General features: G+C 36.6%; 1 protein-coding gene across 4 annotated transcripts in view; it reads right to left on the bottom strand.

Annotated features, from left to right (window-relative positions):
- Window positions 1–6,351: 6,351 nt before the first annotated feature.
- The window catches only part of GABRA2 (gamma-aminobutyric acid type A receptor subunit alpha2), a 70,287-nt gene continuing 51,332 nt past the window's right edge, over window positions 6,352–25,306 (bottom strand). For all 4 annotated transcript variants that reach the window (XM_033060458.2, XM_033060459.1, XM_033060456.1 and 1 more), the window contains exons 9-10: window positions 17,384–17,586; window positions 6,352–13,457 (exon numbers count right to left, since the gene is read on the bottom strand). In XM_033060458.2, the coding sequence (XP_032916349.1) occupies window positions 13,149–13,457; window positions 17,384–17,586 (512 nt within the window). In that variant the 3' untranslated portion in view covers window positions 6,352–13,148. The remainder of the gene's footprint in view (window positions 13,458–17,383; window positions 17,587–25,306) is intronic.

Genomic DNA, 25,306 nt, shown 5'->3' with positions numbered 1-25,306 from the left:
AGGCTGCTAAACAGACACCCAGGTAATTTTATGGCCTCAACATTTCTTTATATTTTAAAAGCTTTTATGCAAAATGGCAAACTATAAAAAATAATGGTCCTTGAAGGTTGGATAATGCCTTCAGGCTTAACTGCTGGCATTGATCCTGGATTAGGTAGTTTGAAAACAATTCTTGGTACAACACCTATGGAAATTATTCTCTTTGCTTCAACAAGGTGCCATAATGGGAGGAAAGAGCACTGGCCTCATCCTTACTGCATCCCATTGTGCTTCCTTTGGGACTGCAATTAAACTTATAAATGAGCTAGTCAGATAGCAGACAACTGTGGGCCTTTCACTGGTGCACCTGCACCATGAGAGGGTGGTCATCAGGGCTCTTAACCTCCTCAGGCAGTTTTTGGTGGCTCACTCACTGTGTATCAAACCGAATGAAATGTCACTGGATGTAGGACAAAGAGGTGTTAAGCTTTGCTCTCCTAAGGTGGTCCCACGAGGTGCCTGTTGGTGTTGAAGGGAACCAGAGACCCTGGAGGGGAAAGTCAAAGTCATGTAGAGCAGACCTGCCCTCACAGCCCACTAGGAAAGAGGTGAAGTCCATTAATTTAAACAGGATTACCTGAGGAGAGTCATCACCATATGGGCAAGAGGGCATTACCCCATTAACACATGTGGGTTACACAAGGCCTGCCCCTGGGCAGTCTTCTGGTCACTGCTGCTCCGTGATAGGGAGCCTCTGAAGTTCAGCAAGGTGGGAACACTGCCCACACCAGGCCCCTTTAACCTGGGAGGGCTTGCTCTGCAATTCAAGCCGAGGTCTGAGCTAAAGAGACACAAAGATGAAGGTCTAGTACTTAATAATGTTTAATTTGGTCTTTTCTCTAAATGAAATGCAACATGTGGACTACTAAAAATGGGAACGTAAGATATATCATAATGTCAGATGCTCAGCAGGTCAAATATGCTTACTTCCCTGTGCCCCTCCAGGCTTTTGGTTTGTTTGCAGTAGAATGCTGCCCTTAATTCTGTACTCAAATGGTATGGTTTTCCTCAAGGAATGGACAGGAAGCAGACTTTATCATCTGAGTGGTATTTCCTTCTAATACAGATACATAATTATGATATGCAATGACCCACTACTCCGCTGAAGAAATCTTTAGGCAGACAGACTTTTGTTTCAGATTTTACATGTGGTCTGCATTTTAGAAATTGTAATCAATAAATGAACTTGCAATTAAACCATTAATCATTGTGAATAACACATGTATCATCTATTAATCAGAGATTTAAAACTTATAAATTCCTTCACCATGAATCAAAATAAATTCTGATGAAGGACACTTACAAATGTTCTGGAAAGTAGTATTAATTTTTGATTGCAACACTTAGCACAATGGAAAAAAATAACTATTACTGAAAAATTGAATTGGATGCAAGGATATAGCAACTGGTGCTAGAGCAGTTGTAAGGGATTCAGGAATATTTACAGTGGTGAAAAATGAAATGCTGACATATATAAGAAAAAAATGTCAGAAGTAATACTTCTCTGTGGAAAGGGAATAGTTTACTCACCTTTACAAACAAAAAAATCCAGTCAATAAAAAAAGGTTGAAACTCTGAGTTGAAAAGAATAACATCTGCAATGGGAGTTAGTGAGGTAAGTCAAGCTGAGGCATATTTCTTGTCATAACCCAAATACACTGCTAAAATTCACAAAATATTATTCATAGCAGATTCTCATTCAATGTGGTTATTCATTTATCATTGATGATCACTATTTCATCAACAGTGAAATAATTACAATAATATTGATATGTGCATCATGCTCAAAGGTCTTGAAATTTTTGCCATCATTATAATTTGCCAACAAAGAAATTACATTTCAGACATAAATACTTAGGCTTTAGCAACAAGTGTGATGTATGAGTAGTGAGAAAGGCAATATTTCAAGCAGTCATCTCTTTATGATATTGTGATTAGCTCACAATAAACAGAAATCATCTCATTGCCATGAATTGTCTACAGAAATGAATGGACAATTTCAAAATATTCATTGTGAAAATGGAGAATGGAAAACAGGCAAAATGTTGATTCAGTTACAGTATCTTAGCATTAAAAGGACTATTTCATGCACTTTTAAAGTCATAAACATAAGATATCAAATTTTAATGAGAGATACAGTCATTCAATACAGAAGAAATTACTAAAGTCATGAAATACATGAAAAGCCTTCTCAACATTGGTTTTCAGTGATGGCGAAAGAGTTCTCCTTAGCAACACCAAAATGGGCCTGCAATTGTAGCATGTGTTATATCATGGGAAAAAGTCCTTATTAAAGAGCAGGTGTTTGTACTGCTAATATAAGTTACAGCTTTATAATTTTAAAGGGTACTTTAAAATATGTTCTTCCTTGCCTCACAGCCTTCAAAACTCAGCTCCTTTGGATTAATTACAGCGTAGCACTGCATCAATCTCAGTTGGCTCTTATTTTATGATTTCCTCTTTCCCATCTCCTAGGCACTAAAGTTAAAAATATGTATTTGTAGCCTAGCAGAGGAAACAAACCCTCTTCCATGCTCAAATTACTTAAATTGTCTTAACTGGAGTACCAATTAAATTATTAACTGATTTTTCCACAACACACCAAAATGACACTTCTCAGAAGTGATCTATTGAGTCAGATTGTCTGCAGATTCAGAGTGCTGTATCTTCTGATGCTGACTGCACATTTCAGAGGCTTTCTTTGTAGCTGCAAGGAATAGCAACTGTTGTTCTAAGGCAAAATGAGACATCAGCACACAAGGTAAGAAAGGGGGCAATGGTGAAGAGTTGCCTACTGTGTTGGCTGTTGTGGGAATGCAAGAGGGATAAAGCTGATTTTTTCTAAACTTCTTATTGTAGGAAAAAAAGTATCTGCAGAATCAGAAAAAATCCGAGCACCCTAACAGTAATGTTATACTCCAGTACTGCAGGAGAAGATACAGTCTTGATGCCAGACTTTCACATGTAATGTCACACACATGGAGTTCAATAGGTTTGCTGTCTTTAAAATGCTTGAAATTGTTTTCCAGGAGTATTTGTTTCATTACAAGGAAACCAATCGAAGGTAAAGATGACCTGTAGATCATCAGACCTTCCTTCTACCCCTCTCTGAAGGTAGGAATAATATTTGCTTTTCTTCCCATCCTCAGACTTTTGTTTTCTCATGTGTGTCTCTAAAAACTCAGGGAGTGTCTCTACATTCCTTCCAGGTCATCCAGCCTTGCTTCTACTTTTTTATATTTGAGTTTAGTCAAGGCAAACTTATCTTTAGATGCCTCCTGCCACTTTGGCTTGACTTGTTGCTTACCAAGTTGGACTTTGCTTGAGGCTGGAGGAAAATGTGCTTGAAAATCAACCAGATGCTCTGGACCTCTTTTGTCCCCAGAACCATCTACCAAGGGACCCTTTCAAGCCCACCCCTCAGCTGCCTGGGGCTGTGAATGGAATTAGCACTGTGCAGACATCAGGGCCAGTCTGTTCTCTTGCAGTTCAGGGCTGGTATCCAGTTTTTTGCCTCGTTGCCTCCTCTAAGGATCCTGAAGACCTTCATCTCACGGTCATCCAAGGCTTGCACATCACTATCCTGTACATTCCTTTTGTAAGTACGAGCTGCAGCAGAGCTGCATGGGCTCCTTGACTCCTCCACCACCTCAGCCAGGAAGTTGTTATCCCTGGGTTTTTTCAACTCTTTTTTTGGTGGGGTTTAATACTGTGTCTTCGTGTGAGGTGTGAAGTTACTCTCACTGGTAAATGGCAGAGTTGCCAGATGGATCTAGCCTTTTATGTTCCCAGTGTCACCTGATCACTGGCTCATTACTGAACACTTGTTCTAATGTATTAATGCTGTCAGAATTCCTTTTTTAAAAATAGAAATACTGACCTAAAGAGTTTCTATACAACCTATACAATCTACAGTAAAAACAGATGAACTCTGCCTATAATGAATATTGTAGCATGGTTGACTCTAAACTCCCACCACTGTCATTTCTGAGAACACTAACCTGTTTAGTGTCAGGTGGCTGTGGTAGAAAGGAATAACAGAAAGGTGTTTTGAAGGAAAATGTGCTCCATCAGAAAGGTTTAAGAGCACTATATCAAGCCACAACTTGAGGGCAATTTTTACTACTGGTTCTTACTACCTCCAATACTAACAACTGATGTGGTGGGAGAGAGAGGAGTGTAGAAGTTAAATATGTTGCTGTACAAAAACCAGTAATCTTCATAAAATTGTCACATTCATTGTATTTGTCACTCATGTCCAGCATTATCAAAAAGTGATGCTAAACTTTGGAAAGTTGAAGAGACATTAAATTCCTTTCTCTTTAATAAGTAATACCAGGGTCTCAAAAGAGCTGCAAAGAACTTGAAAGCTGAGTTGCTTTTAATATTTAAAATGTTATGAATATTCATCTTTGACTCCTATCCACCACAAATGCACAGGACAAAATGTTCAAAATGTTTTCCACGCTGGATCTACTTAAATGGTTCTTTTCTCCCATATGAACTCTGCAAATATTACTCAGGGCCCTGTTTGCTTCTTATCCATACATAAAGCACATTGATGAAACTAAATCCTTATTCATTATAGTCTGATTTTTGGATTAAGAGTTTCCTGAAAAGATATACTATATTTTAGACCATTCTCTGCATTGCTATTAAGCCCTCAGCACTCCATAAATTGCCATAAGCAGGGACACCTTCCACTAGTCCATGTTACTCAAAGTCCTGTCCAACCTGGCTTTGAACACTTCCAGGGATGGGACATCCACAACTTCTTTGCGCAACTTATGCCAATTCCTCACCACTCTTAGAGTAAAAAATTTCTTCCTAATATCTAATTTAAGCCTCTTGCCTTTTACTTTAAAACCATTGCTCCTTCTCCTATCACTATCTGCCCATGTAAAAAGTCCTTCCTCCTCTTTTTAACAGGCCCCCTTTAAGTACTGAAAGGCCACAATGAGATCTTCCCAAAGCCTTCTCTTCTCCAGGCTGAACAACCCAGCTCTCTTAGCCTGCTTCAAGGGAGATGTCCCAGCCCTCTCAGCACTTTTATGGCCTCCTCTGGACCTTCTCAATATGTCCATGTCTTCCATGTGCGGAGGATACAGACCTGGACTCTGTACTTCAGGTGGGGTCTCACCAGGGCAGAGCAGAGGGGCAGAATCCCCTCCTTTGAGCTACTTTTGATGCAACCCAGGATGGCATTGACCATCTGGGTTGTGAGCACACACTGGTGGGTCATGGCCACATTTTCATCCACAAGAACCCCCAAGCCCTTCTCTGCAGGGCTGCTCTCTATGACCTCTTCTCTCAGTCTGGGACTGCCCCAACCCAGGTGCAGCACATTGCACCTGGACTTGCTGAACCTCATGGGGTTCCCATGGGCCCACTTTACAAGTGTGTCCTGGTCCCCTGAATGGCATCCCTTACTTCCACTGAGTCACCTGCATTGCTTAGCTCTGTGTCATTGAGAAACTTGGACCTCATTTTCTGTGTGCTTGATAAAGATATTGAAGAGTATCAATCCCAAAACAGAGCCTTGAGGGACACCTCTTTTCACTGGCCACCACCTAGACATTGAGCCATATACCACAACTTTCTGTCTGTGTCCATCCAGCCAAGTCATACTCATCATATACCCAATACCCATCATATAATCCAAATCTCAAATCCACGTCTCTCCAATTTGGACGAAGAATGTCATGTTCTTCATCATCCATGAAGAACATTTATGTGTTTATTGTGAGAACATGTGACTTTACAGGAAAATAAAGGGTCATCCCAGAAAAATCTATAGCTTTCCCATTGAAAGACTTGGAATCAGAACGTTCATTTTTAAACAAAAAAACCAAACCCAAACCCACACCTTATAACAGCATAGTCTTTTGTTTGTTTCTAAGTAAGCTCTGTTACCCTATATACTCCCTCTGACAAATTAAGCTGTCTGGTAGGAGGTTTCTTATGGTCCACATCATTCGGTTGTTAGCGTGTACCCAGCAGCAACATGTTTTATAACTTTCAGAAAATATGAAACATTGCCATTTTTAATATGAATATATGAGGGTATTCTCATTGTATAAATAGGAAATCTGTTAAAATCTCACCAAGCTGAGGAATATTTTCTTTCCAATATATTGTTTGTTTCCTTTGGGAAATACTGTCTTTAATAAAAAAGCACCTACATACAGGCTGTAATGGGTTGTTTAAAAAGAAGAAAATGAAAAACCCACACACAAGTCCTAAGAGAAAATACATGAAGGGAATTAAATATTTGTGCTGTCAAAGCATTAAAAACAAAAATACAAAATGTGCTATATTTAAATTAACTTTAATAAGAAGTACAAAAAGATAATGTTAAGCAATATTTTGCATGTGGTTAATAAATATTCTTCAACAGCAAGCAGTGACACATTCAAACATAAATCCAGTTATTTCTTTTACATTTTAGAAAAGTAACAATTTTCCCAGTTAAAACAAGGTCACAAATTACAGAATATTATCATCTTCTTTAATTATTTATAACTATGAAACCTACTAAATAAGTAAACTGTCACCCAGAAGATTTTATATGACATTGATGTTCAAGGTTAAGTATACTTACATTTATCATGCAGTTTCTTGCTGTGCATATTTGATTGGTGTATAATTTCAAAATTATTGGTTTCATTCTTCCCATTCCCTTATTTCTTTTTAATATACTGGGAGTGCCTATTTTCCAAGTCCTATACATTTTCACACCTAAGTGACTCACTAAAGTAGATTTGTCATACGATGCATAAATGTTTTCTGACTCCAGCCCAGCTGAGAAATTGCAAACCATGTATGAATCAGAGACCACTTTACTTTTACTATTTTTTAATCAAGTATAACAGCATTTAGTGTAATCACTTCCATTAAAATTAAAGTGCCTTCAATGTTTCCTAATAAAGTGACTGTTTGGAGGGGAGAGGGTAAAGGGAAGTTTAGGAAGTGATTTTTAAAGAGTTTATAGATACGGTGCATATGTATTTTAATAGATGTAAAGTACTACATTGCATTCCGTGCTATTGCTAAGCTACAGTAGCCTATAAACTGATAAATTCAGCCCAAATGAACATCTAATAAAGAATATCAAAAGCAGTTCATCAAACTAATATCTTGTTCCATTCGCTATTTTCATCCATCCTCAATGGCATAGTTTGATGGATAAAGTATTGGAAAACAAATGTAGCACTTCAAGCTGTTGAAGCTCACCTCTTCTAATATCAGATGGATGAAAGCACTCATTGTAATCATTAAAAACCTTGAATGCATAAGGACACACTCCAGAACACCTTATCGAGTGAAGTATTCACAACATTATGTAAAGAATTTGAAAGCAAAATAGAACTTTGGAATTATCCAACAATAAAAATATAATCATATATATTTATGTAGACTCCAACACTAGAGGAAGAGTATACATTATCTTGCATATTTTAAAGTATCCTCCAAATTCCTTTTTGTTAGTGTTGTCACCTCCTCCTAACTTATAGCACTTTCACAATATTATTAAAGGGCATTAATAAATATCAAGAAAAAATAGATATAAGTCCTGTATTTCAGTATGGTTGACACTTCTTTTAAGGGCTTATTTTCATGGATTAAAGAACTGACAATCCATATCCAAAGGAGAGCCCAGGTGTAGTTACGTGAATTCCTTTTCTATAAAAGTCCTGACTGACTTCATTGATAGAGATGAACATGATGATGATGTAAATCAGTTTTATTTTAATTTCAGTGCAAATTTTGCCCTGATCTCCATCAGAGATGTCAAGCCCTCAAAATTTATCCTCGGACAGTAAGATATAGTCACAGACCCCAAAAATATGTGTTAAAAGATTCACCTAGAAGGACTTAAATCTGGAAAAGTAAGTGGTTTAAAGTAGAGGGAAAAAATATTTATGTGTTTAACATATGCCATGCATTGTAACAAAGTTTTGAGCCTTTAACTTCTACTACTAAAGTCTCTCACTGATTCTCAGATGGCCGTAACTAAAAATTTGATTTAGAAAATAATTTAAAGTTCTTTTTGTTAGGGAGTTTGAGTCATCTACAGAAATGGATGAGGTGGATTGAGGTGGATTGAGGTGGATGTTTCCTTGACTAAAAAGAAGAAAAAAAAGAAGAGACGTTTAAAGGATGTAGCTTGAATTTATATTGCACACTAAGAGCATTCTAGCAGGAGGCTGACAATTGCTGGGATGAGATGGAAGGAATCCTAACACTGCTTTATAAAGAACTATTCACTTTACTCAAGGCTGAAGGGTGATCTGACTTTTACATAAATTCACATAATTATTTTAGCATTTAAATGTGTGTAAGAGAAAAACTTAATATGTGACATGAAATTATACCACACTCAGAGAGTCTATTTAGATATGTTTAGACATTTGTATAATTGTCAAACTGTGTTTTTTAAATGAAGCTATTTCATTTACTGGGTTTATTTTAAAATGTTTTTTTCCTCTACTTTAAAACTCATTACAAGGCTTTATAAATTTTAACATTATGTGTCTGCACATAATTGGGCATAGATAATGATAGCTTCATACCCACACTGAAATAATCTTTCATACAAATTTGTTAGGAGTGGTAACATTCAGCAGCATAGACTTCATCTATTTTGTGAAGGCCAAGGCAAAACCCGTGCACTACTAAGCTTTCAGAATAGGAATGAGCGGTATGGAGGATGAGTGCTGACTCTCTGTGCTTAAGTGAAAGCCATGCTTTTTAAGAAAACAAAGTGTAGAATCAGCAAAATTCTACTTAATTTCTGAACCTTCTTTTCTCCTTCCACCCAAGATGTTCCAAACAGCAGGAGACACACAGCATTGCATGGTCGGTTTTCACAAAGCAGTCAGAAGAGGCCTCTCACTTTCAAAGGCACAACTCGTGTCCCTCAAGTTCACTAGAATTATGCAAGTATTTCCATTTTATGTGCTCTAGAAGTTACTGTCCACAACTCACATGTGGCAGTGAAGGCTCAGACCTGAAGCTGAAACAAAAATACGCATTACCTCCCTCAGTGACTTCTTCCTCAGTTATCTCACATTCCACTACCATGGTAACAAAGCCATTTGTGTGCGCTCTTTTCTCCTTTCCTCCCCCATACATCCCTACCTCCTGCCTGCTGCTTCTGGTTGATTTCATGCAGGCAGTTTTTGGTTACTTTTGAAAAGTCTCACCACCCTGTATGTTATCTGTAACCACTGGGAAGGGAAGGTGATTCAGTAAGGCTCCTGATCAGTCTCTAAATGCTCTTTCCTGTGACTGTATGGGCAAATTGGTTCTTCGATTTAGAACAATCTTAGTGGTATGAGTAGTCTCCCAAACTAAATCTCATATCTCAGAATGCCTACCATACTATTTTTTCAAAGATTGCTCAACAATGCAGGAGTTACAAGTAGAATTAGCTCACATATGACAGGTGGAGGTAATTTAATTGGCCACAGCATAATTGAGAAGTTTCAAAGCTACTCTTCTGTCATGAAGTCTCCAGCAGACAACTCTGCTGATAAACTGTGCTGATCTCTATTTTTCATGCTGATTTATAAATTACTGTTAAATTAACTGACGCATGCATCCAGAAATATGTGCCCCAGTACTACACTGGAAGCCTATTCATAAACCTCATTTAGAATTACTGTAATTCAATCTAACTTTACCACAGTGTTTTATCTTTTTATTTATTTTATTACTTTCTTGAGTGATAAAGTATGACACGCTGGCCCAAGAAGAATGGGAGAAGTAAATGAGATTAATATGTCAACCAAAAAATTCACTGGCAAATTCCATGTGCAAGTCCTTGATAGAGAAGTTACTTTAATTTTCTCACTCGTACTCCTCACATTAAGTATTTATGACCTGCAAGATTTACTCAAATTATAGGAAACCTCTGTGTATTTGGCACATAGTATGTGACATTAGCTTTAAAATCCCAGACACAAATTCTATACTAAATGAAATGACACGGACTCCTAAACGAAAATAAGGCCTAACTCTTGCATTCTGGCATTCCTTGCACATTGCTCCCATTCACTTAAATCTTTACATTTATATTCACTTATCCAGTTGGTAGTCGTACAAATTTGCAAGTTATGTTGGGCCACTGTAAATTTTTCAGCAGTGAAACAGTAAAGCATATTCCTTCTTACCACAGAAGGAGATGGCTTTAATGTAGACCAACTAACTAAATTTTCTGTAGCGTGCCCATTTAAAAGCCTCACTGATTCCCACAATAACTGCATGTAAATATTTAAAATGTTTTGGTTTTTTTATCACTGAGTTTATACGGTATGCCTACTTTTCTATATAAGTGGGCAATAAATGTAACTATCGTGTGATAAATGCCTTTTTTTTTTCTACTGACTCAAGCAAGTCTAGAAAAAAGGGTCAGTGAATGAAAAAATAGTTGTACCAACAAAAGCGGTAGCAGCAGGGCTGACTAACATGAGACAGCATTGGGCTTCTTGTGCAAACTGAAGATATGCTTTTTGCATGCAGCTCTGAGTTACCCAGATGTTATTTTCTAGAGAAGTCTCGGAGAAGACTCCACCATTAAAAGCCTTTGAGGAGGTCCCATTCTTGGATAAGGATGCAAAATCCTTCCTTATAAGGTGATTCAACATGACTGAGCACACTCATATTTGGCATGAGGAGAGTTCCGACTATAGAGTGTCGTGCATGGAGAAATACACAAAAGTTTCAACACTGTAAAGGGTTTGAGTACCTGGGATGTAGGCAAGGGTGAAACACAAGCCTCTGTTTCCAATATCCCAGTCCGGTGAGGTTTGAGGAGTCCCTAGATCTTGCCCACATGAACAGAAGGTAAGAACTCTCACTAGGTCACAGGAAGGAGACCTCAGCCACAGAAAACATAATCAAGCTATTCAAGTCCAAGAGCATTTTAGCAGGGGCCTCCATTTAACTATACAGTCAGAGCCCTTTGCCAAAAACTGAGCTAAAAGTGAAGGGATTTTTCTATAGTCCTAATATTTACAATTATTTATACATATCTACATATTTATATATTTATTCATACCTGGACAATGCGATGTTGAAGGGAAAATTTATAATTTACAAATTAAACATTTTAAAAATGCATGCTTATACCATGAAAAAACCTTTTTTTTTTATTGCTTGCCTTCTAGCCTTTTGTTCATAATCACACTATTGCACACATCTCCATGTTACATGGAAGATCTACATTTACATATAAATATATATGAAAATAAGGATATTTTTATTTTAATGTTCTGAATAAAGTGCTCATTTTTAAGCTACTGTTGATGAGAAAGGTTTAGTCTGACAGTTTAATTAGAGGGAATTCAAGGGATACACACCTTGCCCATGCTTCTCCCTTTCTTTCATAACCTGCTAAATGTCTTTATTTTACTGATGTCAACTCTGTCCCAGCTATTAATTCTATTTATAATATGCATTTGTGACCTTGGCATCTATACTGTCACACAAAGTACAAAACAGAATCACATCAAAAGCAAAGAAAAAGCAAGAAAATAAAACAGCAAAAGAAAGCGGTGTTTCTCTTTGTTGTTTTTAGCACACTTCCATGTCTTAAGATACTCTTTTATTTGATTTTAGAAATATTTGTACAACTTTTTTTTAAACTCTGAACATATCTATTTTATGCACTATACTCAAGTTACTGTACAAAACTGCAATAAATGACACTATACGACTACATATGTCTCTACTAGAAGACATCATCATAAAGGTGTATCTCTTTTAAAGGTCAACTAATAACTGCTAATGTATGTGTGAATCAAAATATTTTTGATTGGCCAAGTATACTAAAATCTAAATACAGTACACAATTATTATTTATGCTATGATTTACCAGGCCTTTAGGGGCATAAAGAATCTTTGCAAAGGCTCAGAAGAAAAACAATTTTACTGATAGTATTAAATGTTCTTATAAAATTGCCAATGGCAGATCCAATTTTGTTGCATTTGTGTATATGAAATACAGCTGATGCCTACTGATGATGCATGACCTTTTATTAAAAAAATAACATTCAAATCTTAGCAAAATCATTTCTAGTATACAAAGTTGTTGTAAAGTTATGTCAGCGAAATGTAAAGTTGCAATTTACAAAAGCAGCAGTAAATTTTATTATATGGATATATTCCTGAACTTAAATCATGGTTCTTTTTTCCCTTGAAAACAGTGCTTCCTGGGACAAATACAGGTAAATATTTTAATGGCAGGCTTTAGGAAAACATTAAGCAAAGAAAAAAAGTATATTATATTATTAATAAACTTAAATGTGAAAAAATTCTAAGTCATTCTGTAAACCTTAAAATTATTCAATTAAGAAAAAAATTTTAAAAAAAGAAATAAATCCAGTTTTGCTGAACCAGACAATCCAGCTTAGTAATATCAAATAAATAAAACAGAGAAAAAATAAGTATCTCACTAGCAGAAGTTGGTTGACATTGATTTTGATTAACCCTTTTCCCTGAAATCAATTAGGCAAATCTATTAACAGCTGCAAAGAGGACAGAAGTAAGAAACTTGTGGCTTTTGCCATATAGTAGTGTTTACTACCTCTTCAATCTAACTTTTATCCAGAATGTTTGTGAAGAGCAGAACTGTACGACCTCCGTACTCTGTTATGTACATGGGTACTACTATTGTATGAAACAATTTCACCTTTTAAAAAAATCACTTTTTTAAATGACAGTTTCTTTCACTAAAGTAGAATTAGTCACTTTATAGAAAAATATTTTAACTTTAAATTAAAAAAATACTGCTCCTAAATAATTATGTAGGATCACATCTTCATCTCATTGTACGGAGAGAATATAATTCTGTATATTTGAATTCTAGTTTAACAGAAGTCCCCTGGGTTTAACTTTTAAAGAGCTGGCTGTATTTGCCATGGGTGCTATCTGTTTACAGACCCATGAACTAACACTGTGTCCCTCCTTTGGAGACACACAGACAAGACATTTATATACACACTGTACATAATGGTTCACAGATTAGCAGTTATTAGTCGGACTGTACATAGCGAACAACCTATCTGATTAGAATGATGCTTGAAGTCCTCAGTGCAAGTCAGCTTTTAGGTTGATGGCGCAAAGCCAAGTAAGACAGGCTCCCTGTTTAAATATGTAGCCCAATACACTAAATTAAAAGTACCAAATAAGACTGGAAACACTATTCTAGACATTCTGTCAATTTTGCTAACACTGTTGAATGTCTTCTTTGCTTCTTGTGGCTTCGCTTCTGGTTTTGCCTTGTTGGGTTCTGCAGTTGTGGCACTCTTGGAGATGGTTGGTAGCACTGAGTCCTTGGTAATATTTGGAGCATAGTTGGCAACAGCCACTGCATAGGCATTGTTTTTCTTAATGACAGATGCTTTTTCTTTTTTCTATTGGAAGACAGTAGGAAGTTAAATATGTCATGTGTATTTGCCAGAATAGACTTAATAAAACACAATTTCAAAAGTAAAAGAAAGAAGTGAGCATATTAAAATAAATACCATGATGGTAAATTCAGATATAAAAACATTTCCAGTCTATCCAAAAAGAAGGTTGAGGTGACATAAGATTGCTCTTGCACCATCAAACACCCTACTGAAGTTATGTGAGGAAATTTCTGTTACTGTGATTGCAAGCATAACTGGAAAAGGGTTGGCCTTTCTGTAGTGGCTTTGCATCTCTCTCCTTACAACAGAATTGCAAGTTTATTACAATGTTTTCTGTGAAGATTACCCATCGTTCTAGTAAAATTAAAATTGGGCCACCTTTCTCATGTAAAACTAGCATGACTAGTATTTGGGCATGTCATATCACTAATAAATTAATTAATTTCAGTTAAGGGTATACATTTTTTAGAAATGTTTTTACACCAATATATACATAGAGACACATATATAGAAGTCAGGAAGAGATTGCAATTAAGTAAAAGAAGGAATCCAGATTGATAGTTTTAGAACTGAGCTGAGATCTAGCCGTAACACTATTTCTGTTTTTCATAAATTATTGGTTAAAAAAATGCATACCAATGATGAAAACAGGACTAAGAACCCAAAAAGCTGCAGAAGATAAGGAAAGTAGGATGGAATTAATTTAATGAAGTTCAGAATGGGGCAATTTAAGTCCTGCACCTGAGGAGGAATAAGCTATGCACCAGTGCAGGTTGAGGCTAATGGGTTAGAAAGCAGCTTTGTAGAAAAAGCCCGGGAGGTGTGGGTGGCCACCAAGTTGAACACCAGGTCAGCAGTGAGCCCTGGCAGAAACAAAGGTCAGCAGCCTCCTGGGCTGCATTACAGAGTGCAGCCAGCCAGCCAAGGGAAGGGATCATTGCCCTTAACTCAGCTCTGAGGAGACACATCTGGAGTGCTGGATCCACTTCTGTGCTTCCCAGTTCAAGAGAGACATGGACAAAATGAAACTAGTCTAGTGAAGTACCACAGATTTAAAGCCTGAAGCATCTGAAATATAAAAGGCCAAGAGAGCTGGGGCTGTTCAATATGGAAAAGAGGAGGCTCAGGGAGGAGTCTTATCAATGTATGCAAACATCTGAGAATAAAGAAGATTAGACTTTTTCCAGTGAAATCCAGTGGAAGGACAAGAGGCAATGAGGACAAAACGAAATACAGAATATTGCACTTTAATATTAAAAAACCTCCAATTTTTACTAAGACCCAGCACTGGCACAGGTTACCTAGAGAGGTTGTGGAATCTTCATCTTCAAAGATATTAAAAAAATATCTGTACAATGACACTGAATAACCATCCCTAGATGATCCTGCTCACACCAGGGGAGATAAATTTAATGATCTCCAGAGGTCAATTCCAACTTCACCAATTCTGTGTTGTTATGGGATTGTGTATGCTTTCAAAGGGCTAAAGTTCAACCGGGGCCATTCAATGGAGAGTACATGTGTACACATGGGCACAGGGATGTACAGGGAATGAATACAGGCTTGGGGTTTCAGACCAGTACATAGGTTCACAGACTAGCTCGGCAATAAGGCTCTGATGATGTAAATTGATCCAGTCTTTTGCAGCAATCTCAGACTAAGGAATCTCTAATAACCTACAGAAAAGACTGGAAGGCAGTCTCTCAGGAAGCAATGTATGTTATTTACATATACAAAAATATAATGTATATCATATATAAAACATAATACAATAAAATAATGAATTTAAAATATATGTATGTAATTTAGAGACAAACAAATAAATATTAGATTTAGATTTAGTCCATCTCTTCCACAAAATACAGAATTAAGCAGATGAAGAAATAGTTAACTTCTGGATCATATAAAAATCATCAGTTGTTGTATTGGTTGTTTTGATTTTTAATCTGATGGAAGTGATACAAGTAAAGGAATTCCTGTGACATTTTTCATATAGCTGAATTTCAATTTTTTACTTCCACTGGGAGGCATCTATTCCATTTGCAATTTTGGTTTTAAATTACACCCAATTTGATATTTATCTGGGCCATCTAAAAATCTTGCTAAGATCTTCATGGGTAGATGTTGTGCCCAAAATACCTTCTCTTAGGAGATAGTGTCACATAAAAAGGAAATCTGGGAATCAGTTGGGAATTCAGTATTCTTCCTTATTGACTAGGGAAAAATAGTTGATCAAATATATAGCTTTTTCCTGCAGCTGCTTTTCTGTGAGGCAAATTCCATGTCAACAACACTTAGACAAGAATTTCCATAAAATGTGAACTCAGACGACTGTCACTGAGGAAATATATTTCATTTTAATTGGTGAAGAGTAAGCCTGGCTTTAGGTGTACAGATGCATTCAGCTAAAAAAAGAGCAAATTACCAAATCAAATTATGAGAGGAACACTTTAATTCATCTATAAGTCCTTCCTTTCAGACACAATTAGTGTGTTTTTAAAAGGTATCTGTAGTACCATTAATGAGACCTGCGCAATAAAGCTGAACCATATTTTTGTACAAGGAACTATGACTATGTTAAAAGCTTAGCTTTTTGTTAAGTCAATTTGAGGAAAGTAGAGAACTGGACAGATGGATGGTATATGAATCTTAGAATGTAATGGATACTACTGTCACTCCTAGGGAAGAAATACTGCCTAGCTGTTAAGGAGTTGCCACTTCTAAAATCATGAAACACTGTAGTACTTGGGAGGAATAACCAGAGGAAGATCAGAGAGTTCATAAGGGCTCCCTACATTGCTACAATGCCAGGGCAGTGTGCCAGTCTGAAAAGCTTCACTCATGACATGTTGATAAACTTCCCCTGATTTACCTCTAGCAGGAGGTAAGAGATCCTGAAGTCATGGATAGTTCATGCCCTTCCAGAAGTCACAGGGAATTAAGAAGAACAAACATTTCTCCTAATTCTCCTTTACTATTAACTGAACATTTTGCTTTTGTATGCATTCAAAATGATGAGAAATCAGTTAATGAAACCTGCTTCACATTTACTATCATCATTTAGGAAGCAAATAAAATTCTATCCTATTTTAAGAAGAATCACAGAAATCTGTGCCTTTTTCAGAAGAAGTCTGTTTTCATTGGTAAAATCCAAGACTAAGATAGGGAAAAAGGATAAAATATATTGTCAGTCAAAATGAGTGAGCTTTAATAATTGTTCTGTGTTTCTACAATTCCAAGCTGCAAATACCCAAATTTAGGTTTGTCAACAGCTCATTCTGTTCATGAAATAAGAAATTCTAGCAGGTTAAAACTTCTTTATTGTATCATGGCTACACCATTATAAAAACCAGAAAATTAAGCCATGACTCTTTCTGTGTACTCAAAGCATCACTATATCATAGGTGAAGAATTTTGTACATCGACTATCCAAAGTAGTTTTAAAATTAATGTCTATCTATCATTAGGGATAATTTTCAGAATTAGGGAAGTGTTCAGAAGTTCTACATTTTGTTATTCATAGTACTTAAATAAATGGATATTAATTTTTAATAAACCTCACATACCATGAAAATTAATATACGTATTTCTGCTTTTTTTTTCTTATTTTCAACCCAATTGAATTTAAAAATAATTAAAAAGTGGTCAACCAATATAATCTGGATTAAGCTTTATGAATGACCAGATAAACAGTTGTATTTGAGGAGTCAAAAAACAAGACAGACATTAGACAGATATGGATTAGTGCGACCAAATGAGATTAGCTACATAAGGACAGATATATTTCAGTTCAGGACAGAAATTACATATACATTCTTTTGATTTAAAGCATCTTTCCTTTTTTTCGTATGTTGCAAAATATCAAAACAATATTATTAGAGCTGGTTTAGGTAATTGATTGGAAATAGGATCATTTCCTTAGGACTTACCTTGTCATTCACTACACTTTTTCCATCCCAGGCCCATCCTCGTTTTGTGAAATAATTTACAGTTGCAAATTCAATTAATGCAGAGAATACAAATGCATAACAAACAGCAATAAACCAATCCATAGCTGTTGCATATGCTACTTTGGGGAGTGAATTTCGAGCACTGATGCTTAGTGTTGTCATTGTCAACACAGTTGTTACTCCTGCAAGTGGACACAAAAACAGAACATAAATTTAACTTGGCTTTTGAATTTTAGCAAAAATTATTTTAAAAAATATTATGGTATGTTTTTGAAACACAGCGCAAATTTTTTTTTCTAAATTGGTGACAAACATTGCTTAAATTATATTAAATGTTGTATCTGGATTTTCCTTTGAAGTAGTTTCAGTTCAATTTCTTGCCTAAACTTTCTTTTTTTAATGAGCAGATGATTTTACTTACAGAATTTTTTTTTAACTATCAGGTTAAAAATATTTTAAGGAGCAAAATTAATAATTTCTTCACAGATTCATAATATTTAGCAACATTAGCGTAATAAAAATTAATAGGTTAATGTTTGGTAGCTGGCTTCTCTGCAATGGCTGCAGGTCTGGCACGTATATTTACTGAAATTCCCACACAAATACACTTTTGTTATGAGAATTATTTTCTTTTTTCTTTTTTCTTTTTTTTTTAAAGTAGCTCTCTTACTAACCATTCAATGACAAGCTCAAAGACATAAACAGGGCAAGTTCTCATTCAGGTGACATGGATTGCTTTCTAGAACAGTATTTATTTGAAATGACATTATTGTAACTGTATTATATTTCAGAAAACAAGAGTTGGTGATACAGGAAGGTTGTTGCTTCACTGTGGCAGTTACTAAAAAACTTTGCAGTACTTTTTTACATAATGAGGACCCAGTAAATAAAAAAAAAATCCCTCCCAAAAGAATCAGGAAGAAGATACATGGGAGGAAAGGAAGAGAAGAACTTTTTTCTGAATCAGATTTAGCAAGCAGAAATCCATAGCCTTATCCTTAAGTAAATCACTTCTCCCACCTCAGGCTGAATCACACTTAGGCAAACTAAACTATTCCCTTTGTGGCACACCATTAAGTACATCTCCAGAATTAAAAGCGACACAAAGTGATATACTTAGCACAGATCAGCAGACCTACACTCCACTGTGACAGGCAAAGGAGATGCCATGGCAGAAATATTAGTAACAGCACATCACAGCTTCGACAAATACACACTCATAAAATTGTTGTAGGAGGCTTCCCAAGAGAAAGTAAAGTGACTCTCCCTAAGCCAGATCTTCTGCTGTCAGCAATCTGTCACCTGGGTTCTGGAGGATCGACATAGCTCTGATTTTCCTTCTGCTACAAGAGAACAAGCAATTTTAACCACTGTGTGAAAGGGACAAGAGGCAGCAATTACATCTACTGAGACCTCCTCAGACTTCACCATTTTCACCCCTCCAGTAAAGAATCTCCATCTCTGAAAGTGCTTCAAAGGGTGGCAGAGCAAAGTTAAGTGGACTCAGCCCCAGGGCTTTCAAAGGTCTGTGCAGCAGGGAAAACCACACACACAGAAACTCCTGCTGAGTCACACAGTATCGAGACACCTTAGCAAACACAAGTCTCTAATTGCTATTTTTCAGACTCCCATGAATTAAAGAAGTGGATTTGGCCTGGAATCAGCCATGACACTGTTGGTATCTACTAGCCTGCATGATGAAAAGGAAGCAGCTATCATACAGTAGAGTATGAAAATCTGCAGACAAAATATATTTTGCAAAAACTTAGCCTCTCCTAACACTTACAGAACATATGGCATAATTATTTTTAGCACCTCAGGAAAAAGACAGCCTATCTTACATTTAAAATTATCGCATGTAAATTTTAACACCAGTCCTGAGCTGCAGATAAATCATTATAATTATACAGAATTATCAGTAAAGTGAATGTTTCTCAGATATAAGGTGACCTTATCTACATGTAAATATATACAGTTGCTAAGGTACTGCTCAGTTTAAATCCCACTTTATAGAATAAATTAATCTTCTAGAAACCACATTGACTTCTTCAGAAATCTGATTTAAGTTTTACTGCTGACCTTTCCAAGTCTCACTTAAAACATTGGGAATTTATATCTTGTTACCACTTGCTGCCACTTGACAATTTCTCTAAAAAGTTCAGCAAGTTATACCACTTTGTGACCCAAATGCTAATCACGCAGCATGCTGTCAGACTATTGCTGACATACTTTAATTTATTCCTTCACTCTATAAATTCGGTGATGCTCAAGCTACCACAGTCATTTAACCTGAAGTGAATGGGAAAAAATTGGACAGAAAATTTAATCTGTAATATCTGTCAGTTTAGGATTCTCTAGTCCTTTTATATTGCTATTATTCTTCAGAGAAAAGACAGATGATTTTGCACATTATAGTTAATTTGAAAAATCAGTTTTATCAAGTCTTCTTTATGAAAAAGGACTGAATGGAATTAACCTGCCTTCTTGCCACTGCTAAACCTGAGAGGACTGAAAAGTTATTAATGTGGAAGAACATGGTCAACTTGTAAAACAAAACTCATTTATTTCACGAAGATTTAACTTAAAACTGCACAATACTCATGCACTGATCAGAACAAAACTGTTCCTCATTGGTAATTCATAGCACTAGTGAACTAAAATTGGTACAAAAATCAGAGAGTAGATTGTAACCCCTACAATGAAGTAGTCAAAAAATATTTAAAAGGCTATGTAAAGGCTGCATATCTCCCTATGTTGCAGAAAAAACATAGTTTACATACAGGTCAAGAACTATCTTCTACAGCCCAGCAGCCAGCAGATGTGGCAACTGAACTGATGCCAGAAGAAACAGCCACATATTATTTTGTAAGGGACTATGAGCAGTCATCAGTTTGTCTTTGAATACGATCCAAAATATAAACCATCAACATATCCTTTCTCCAAAGAAGCCCAAGCATTTTTTACTTAACAGTAAGCATCCTTATTAGGTTTGCTGTCAGCAGTGCATGCCTATAAAGCTAAATATCTTCTATCACTACAGGTTTATCCATTCCAGCCAAGACTGGAGCTATTTGATTGCCTGGGATTTTTTTTTTTTTTTTTAAATGGTGCTGCTTTTGAAATGGCATTTGCTTACTGGAGAGAGAAAATCCATTTCCAGAGCTGCAAATTCAACACTTTTCACCGGCACTAAACTTGTACCCCTGGAAAATACCAGTTCTGTTATGCTTGTAACAGTGGAAGAGGTAACCTGAAAAAGTAGAAATGTCTAACTAGAAAGAAAGTGGAAACTGGAGGAGCTAACACATATATATTAAAGTCAAAATCTGTCATGATGACTACTTTATGCCCATATTATGTGCAAAAGTCAGGGTACTCCTTGACAGGGACAAATTTTTGCACCCTAATTTCACCTCTTGTGTATTAGCTGATTTTTCTAATTTGAAGACACTTTAGTCAACTAAGCATATCCTAGCCTTTTGTGCTAGAATATGGACACTTCCCTTGAAAGGGGATGGCCTAATTAATGAGTTACCAAAGGACAGTTCTGTAATAAAGAGGTACTGTAGCTTTGCAAATACTTTGTACAAAATGTTTTAAATGTGCTTTGTATCCTGTAATTTCAGGCTACTCCTCCCACTGTTTTATCCTTTCATCACAGATATTTGCAAAGTTACACATCATGGTTGAAGAACATATCACAAAAGGATTGATAAACTTTTTTTTTTCTTTTTAATTTAGGAAATTAATTTAATCGTTTTATTTTTTTAACAGCAATTGCAAATGGGTTTGGTAATTAGATATCCCAACCTGGTCCAAAACCCAAAGAGATTCATAAATACAAATAACAGCAGAAAGAAAAGATTGTTGACCATTTCAGATTACTACTTCATTTTATCATTCCAAGACCAAAATAGTTAGAAGTGTAAACAAAAGCTAAACAGTTCTGTATGTAGCATGATATCGAAGTATTGCACCAAAACATTTGGCTACACACATGTTGTTTGCTTTTATTTACTCAATGTGTATGTGTTACTAGAGAATGCAATACAAAAGGAGGATACCATGATTTTGGTTGAACACCAGCAGGTAAGTCTGAACAACCATTGAGAGAAAGATTATAGAAAATAGGTCAAGCATTCTGTCTATCCTTTTTACTAAAACAGCAACACAAACTAGCCTTTTTAAATAGCTTGGGAGGCAAGAACCATAACAAAATCTATTTCCAGAAAAGTTGAATTCAACCAGTTGGGTGAGCTACGTATCCATCCATATGGTGAAGTGGTACCACGTTGCTTCACTATATCAGTACTGAGCAGTGGAATAGGATTTTGCATTGAGCAATAGACAAGCTTATTCCCAAAGTCCAATGGCAAGTGCTATTTACCCCAGGAAAAGTTGCATGCAATTATGCCACCACTCTGAATCAGTCTTCACACACCACTAAGTTGAGGAGAGCTATTAGTTCATTTGCAGCCAGCTCAGTCTCTTACTTAGGGCTAGTTTTCCACTACCCACTGCCTATCGCTATATTATTATCTTTTACCAGAAACACCCAATTAAGAAACTATAAACAGAAATGTGTAAGTGGTGGGATATCTCTAAAGGCACAAAAGATAATCTGCAGCATGTGAAAGGAGAGAAGAATAGGCAATTGAGATTATTTTTCAATGAAATGGGAAAAGGTTCTTTGTATCTTTTCAATGAAATGGGAAAAGGTTCTTTGTATCTATAGAATTGTTCAAAAGGACGGTCTCTATTATTCAATTCCCATGTAAAAATAACCACAGAACAAATCTGAAATTTTCTTGGGTTCCACTTTTGTAGTGTCACAATTAAAAAGTTGCTTTGGGTTTGCATGGCAAGGTTTTGCTAGAAGGGGACTGCAGTGGTGGATTTTGTAACAAGCTACCAGGAGCTTCTCCCATACCTGAGAGACCCAAAGCCAGCCAGCTCCAAGAGGGACCCACCACTGCTGACCAAGGCCAAGCCCAAGGGCATCACTGGCAGTGCCTCTGGGATGACATATTTAATATGGAGAAAAAATTGTACTGAGCAGAAGCAACTGCAGCCAGAGAAGACAAGTGAGAATATGTGACCGAAACAACTCTGCAGACAGCCAGGTCAGAGGAGAGGGAGGAGGTGCTCCAAGCACCAGAGGAGATGTCCCTGCAGTCTGTGGTAAAAACCATGGTGCAGCAGCTGTGTCCCCAGGAAAGAACAGGGGAATACCTGGAGGAGGCTTTGACACAATGCAAAACCTGTGCTGGAGCAGGTTTCCAGCAGGACCTGCAGCTCCACAGGGGACCCACGCTGGAGCAGTCTGTTCCTGAAGGACTGCACGCCATGGAAAGGACCCACATCAAAAACAAGTGAAAACAGACACAGGAAGGCAGAGTAACAACAAAATTATCACAGTGAACTGACAAAGAACATAGCTATGTGAATTTAAAATCCTTCATCTCAGACAATATAATAAATATTAAGACTAACTTTTGTTCTTTCCTGCTTCAGTTAAAAAAGAATATACACCTAACTACTTTTATTTTATCATTCTCATTGATACTCCATGTGAATTAAAACACAGATAACTGTAGCACTAAGAAAACTAATTCCTGATTTTCTGTCACCTGCATCTAATGCTGCTATTCAAATATGTGATGCTTCTAAATGCTATGACCCATTAAAAATGAAGCAAGGATCCAATAAGCTGCACAAGATTAGTTTTGCTAATATTGTTGACACTAGATACATAACAATAAACACATTACTAAATGAAACAGATTGTAATCTTGCACTAAATGAAGGCATTATGAACGAGTCATATTCTCTTTCATTAAGAATGCAATCAGATTTATCTGCTACAGGAAACACATTCAAGACTTATCAACAATGACAAAACTTTCTTCTTCCAATATCTTAAGCAAAATTGAAGCTATATAGCATTAGGCTATAATTCCTTTGGGATAGGGTAGGTCAACAATATTAAGTAGATCCCATAAAGAAAAAGAATTAAAGAGCTCAACTGTAAAATAAGCCTCATTATACCAACCCCTAGTGTTAACCTAGAACTTGAAACCACATTGCATGAGAATAGAAAGGGAAAAGTAACTTTTTTCACCCATGAAATAATACATGCTAAGTCATGCTTGTAATAACTGGAAGTTATCTTCCTTTGAAAAGAACAGTATTCCAGTAGCTGGTCCTTAGCTCTCAAGAAGGTGATTGAAATAAATTTCTCATTGATTTTCAAGGATTTTCAGAAACACTTTGTCCAAACCAATAACTTCTGTTTAAGCAAGTGACTACTCCATATAAAAAACAAAAATTAAGTATGATCAATAAAAGTGTAAAGGAATACCCCCCCTACAATTTTTATATTCCCTGCTGAATGTAGCTTGTTGCATTACTACTGTAATATGGGCTTCTTTTGTCACTGGATGGAGTCTGCTTCAAAGTACCACCCAGATGAAATGCTGAGTGTACCAGCCCAGCTCTAACTGACAAGAATATTTCAGTACAGTCCAAACCACTAAAGAGCAATAGACGAACTTTGTTATGAAACGCTGACCAACTGTTCATTTTTGTACCACATTCAGGCAAGAGAGCAGAGGGAATCAGAAACCCCAGTGACAGCTCCTGCCAGTAGGTATGGAGAAAGACTGGAGAAAGAGATTCACTTGAGGCTGCGTGTTTAGAGGGCCAGTTGGCAGCTTATGCTGACAATCTCATCGAGAATGTAATGAAATAGCTCCTCAGGGAAAATCCAACCCTACCCAATGAAAAAGGCTAAGCCTGAGGAGCAAATGCTGCATGCTAGGGCTAAGATTTCTCCAACAGGCAGACCATGGATGTGTCTTCTTTCCCTGGGCTCAGGGTGCCAGTCTATACTGGCCTGGAGGGGACAGAGCCCTGAGTGGCACACAGGGTGCATGTCTGTGCAGCAGGAACAAAATACTAGCATAAAACTGCTATGTCTGCAATAAACCCATGGTTCTTAGTGAACAGATTTCAGGTTTTGTGTCACTGAGTGGTGTGATTCTGTTCTTGCAGCCCTCCTATGCTCTTCCCTTAAGACACCCTAAAGCAGGACACTTCATTATCCACATTATACTAAACTCCAGGAGAGCAAAGCAGCAGGCTGCTATGCAGATACTACTTATTTCCAAAAAATACATAAATTAAACAAAAAACAAATCAAGAACAAGAAAGAGGTGGGCAGGAAAGAACACATTTCAAGAAAATTATCCCAAGGCTTTGTTATGGATGGAGTGCCTTGTTAACAGTGACACAGTAACAGAAAGCGCATTTTAGGAAGAGCAGATGCACGACTTTTTGGAGAAACCAGTCACACTGTCCTAAATGTATTGGAGTGGATAGAGAAAAGGGCAAAGACAGAGATATTGAAGGTTTGACAGTGTACTTGCAAGGCTGGAAAACAGGGTACATTTTCATAATCAAAAATAGATAAATTCACAGAAGATTTTGAAGAAGGACAAAAAAAAATCTGCCTGATAGCTGCCTGGAAAACCATGGTAGAATTCTGGTCCCACAGAAACCACTGACCTGTTTCATCTGACTCCAATAAGGCTCATATTCAAACCTGCAATATTCACAATGCTTTGGGTGGCATGTTCTCTAGCACGAGTGACAGTAAATGCTTTTTTTGTGCATCATACTTAATATGCATTTGAGTTTGGCCTATTTTTTGAAGAGTACATGATGTTTACTGATGACTAATCATACAATTTTATGCAGCATTTTTGATGGTTGATTCCACACAGACATTGTGCTATTCTCTTTTTCTTTAAAAGCAAACAAACTAAATGAACTTTGCTTTGAAAATAAGAAAAACCTTTGTTACTCTGAGAGACACCTTTTTACTGCTCTGCTAGACCTGCC

The sequence above is a fragment of the Catharus ustulatus genome, chromosome 5 (assembly GCF_009819885.2).
Source record: "Catharus ustulatus isolate bCatUst1 chromosome 5, bCatUst1.pri.v2, whole genome shotgun sequence".
NCBI classification, from domain to species: Eukaryota; Metazoa; Chordata; class Aves; order Passeriformes; family Turdidae; genus Catharus; species Catharus ustulatus.
Note: the sequence above shows the minus strand (reverse complement) of the source record. Positions and strands in the feature narration are given on the sequence as shown.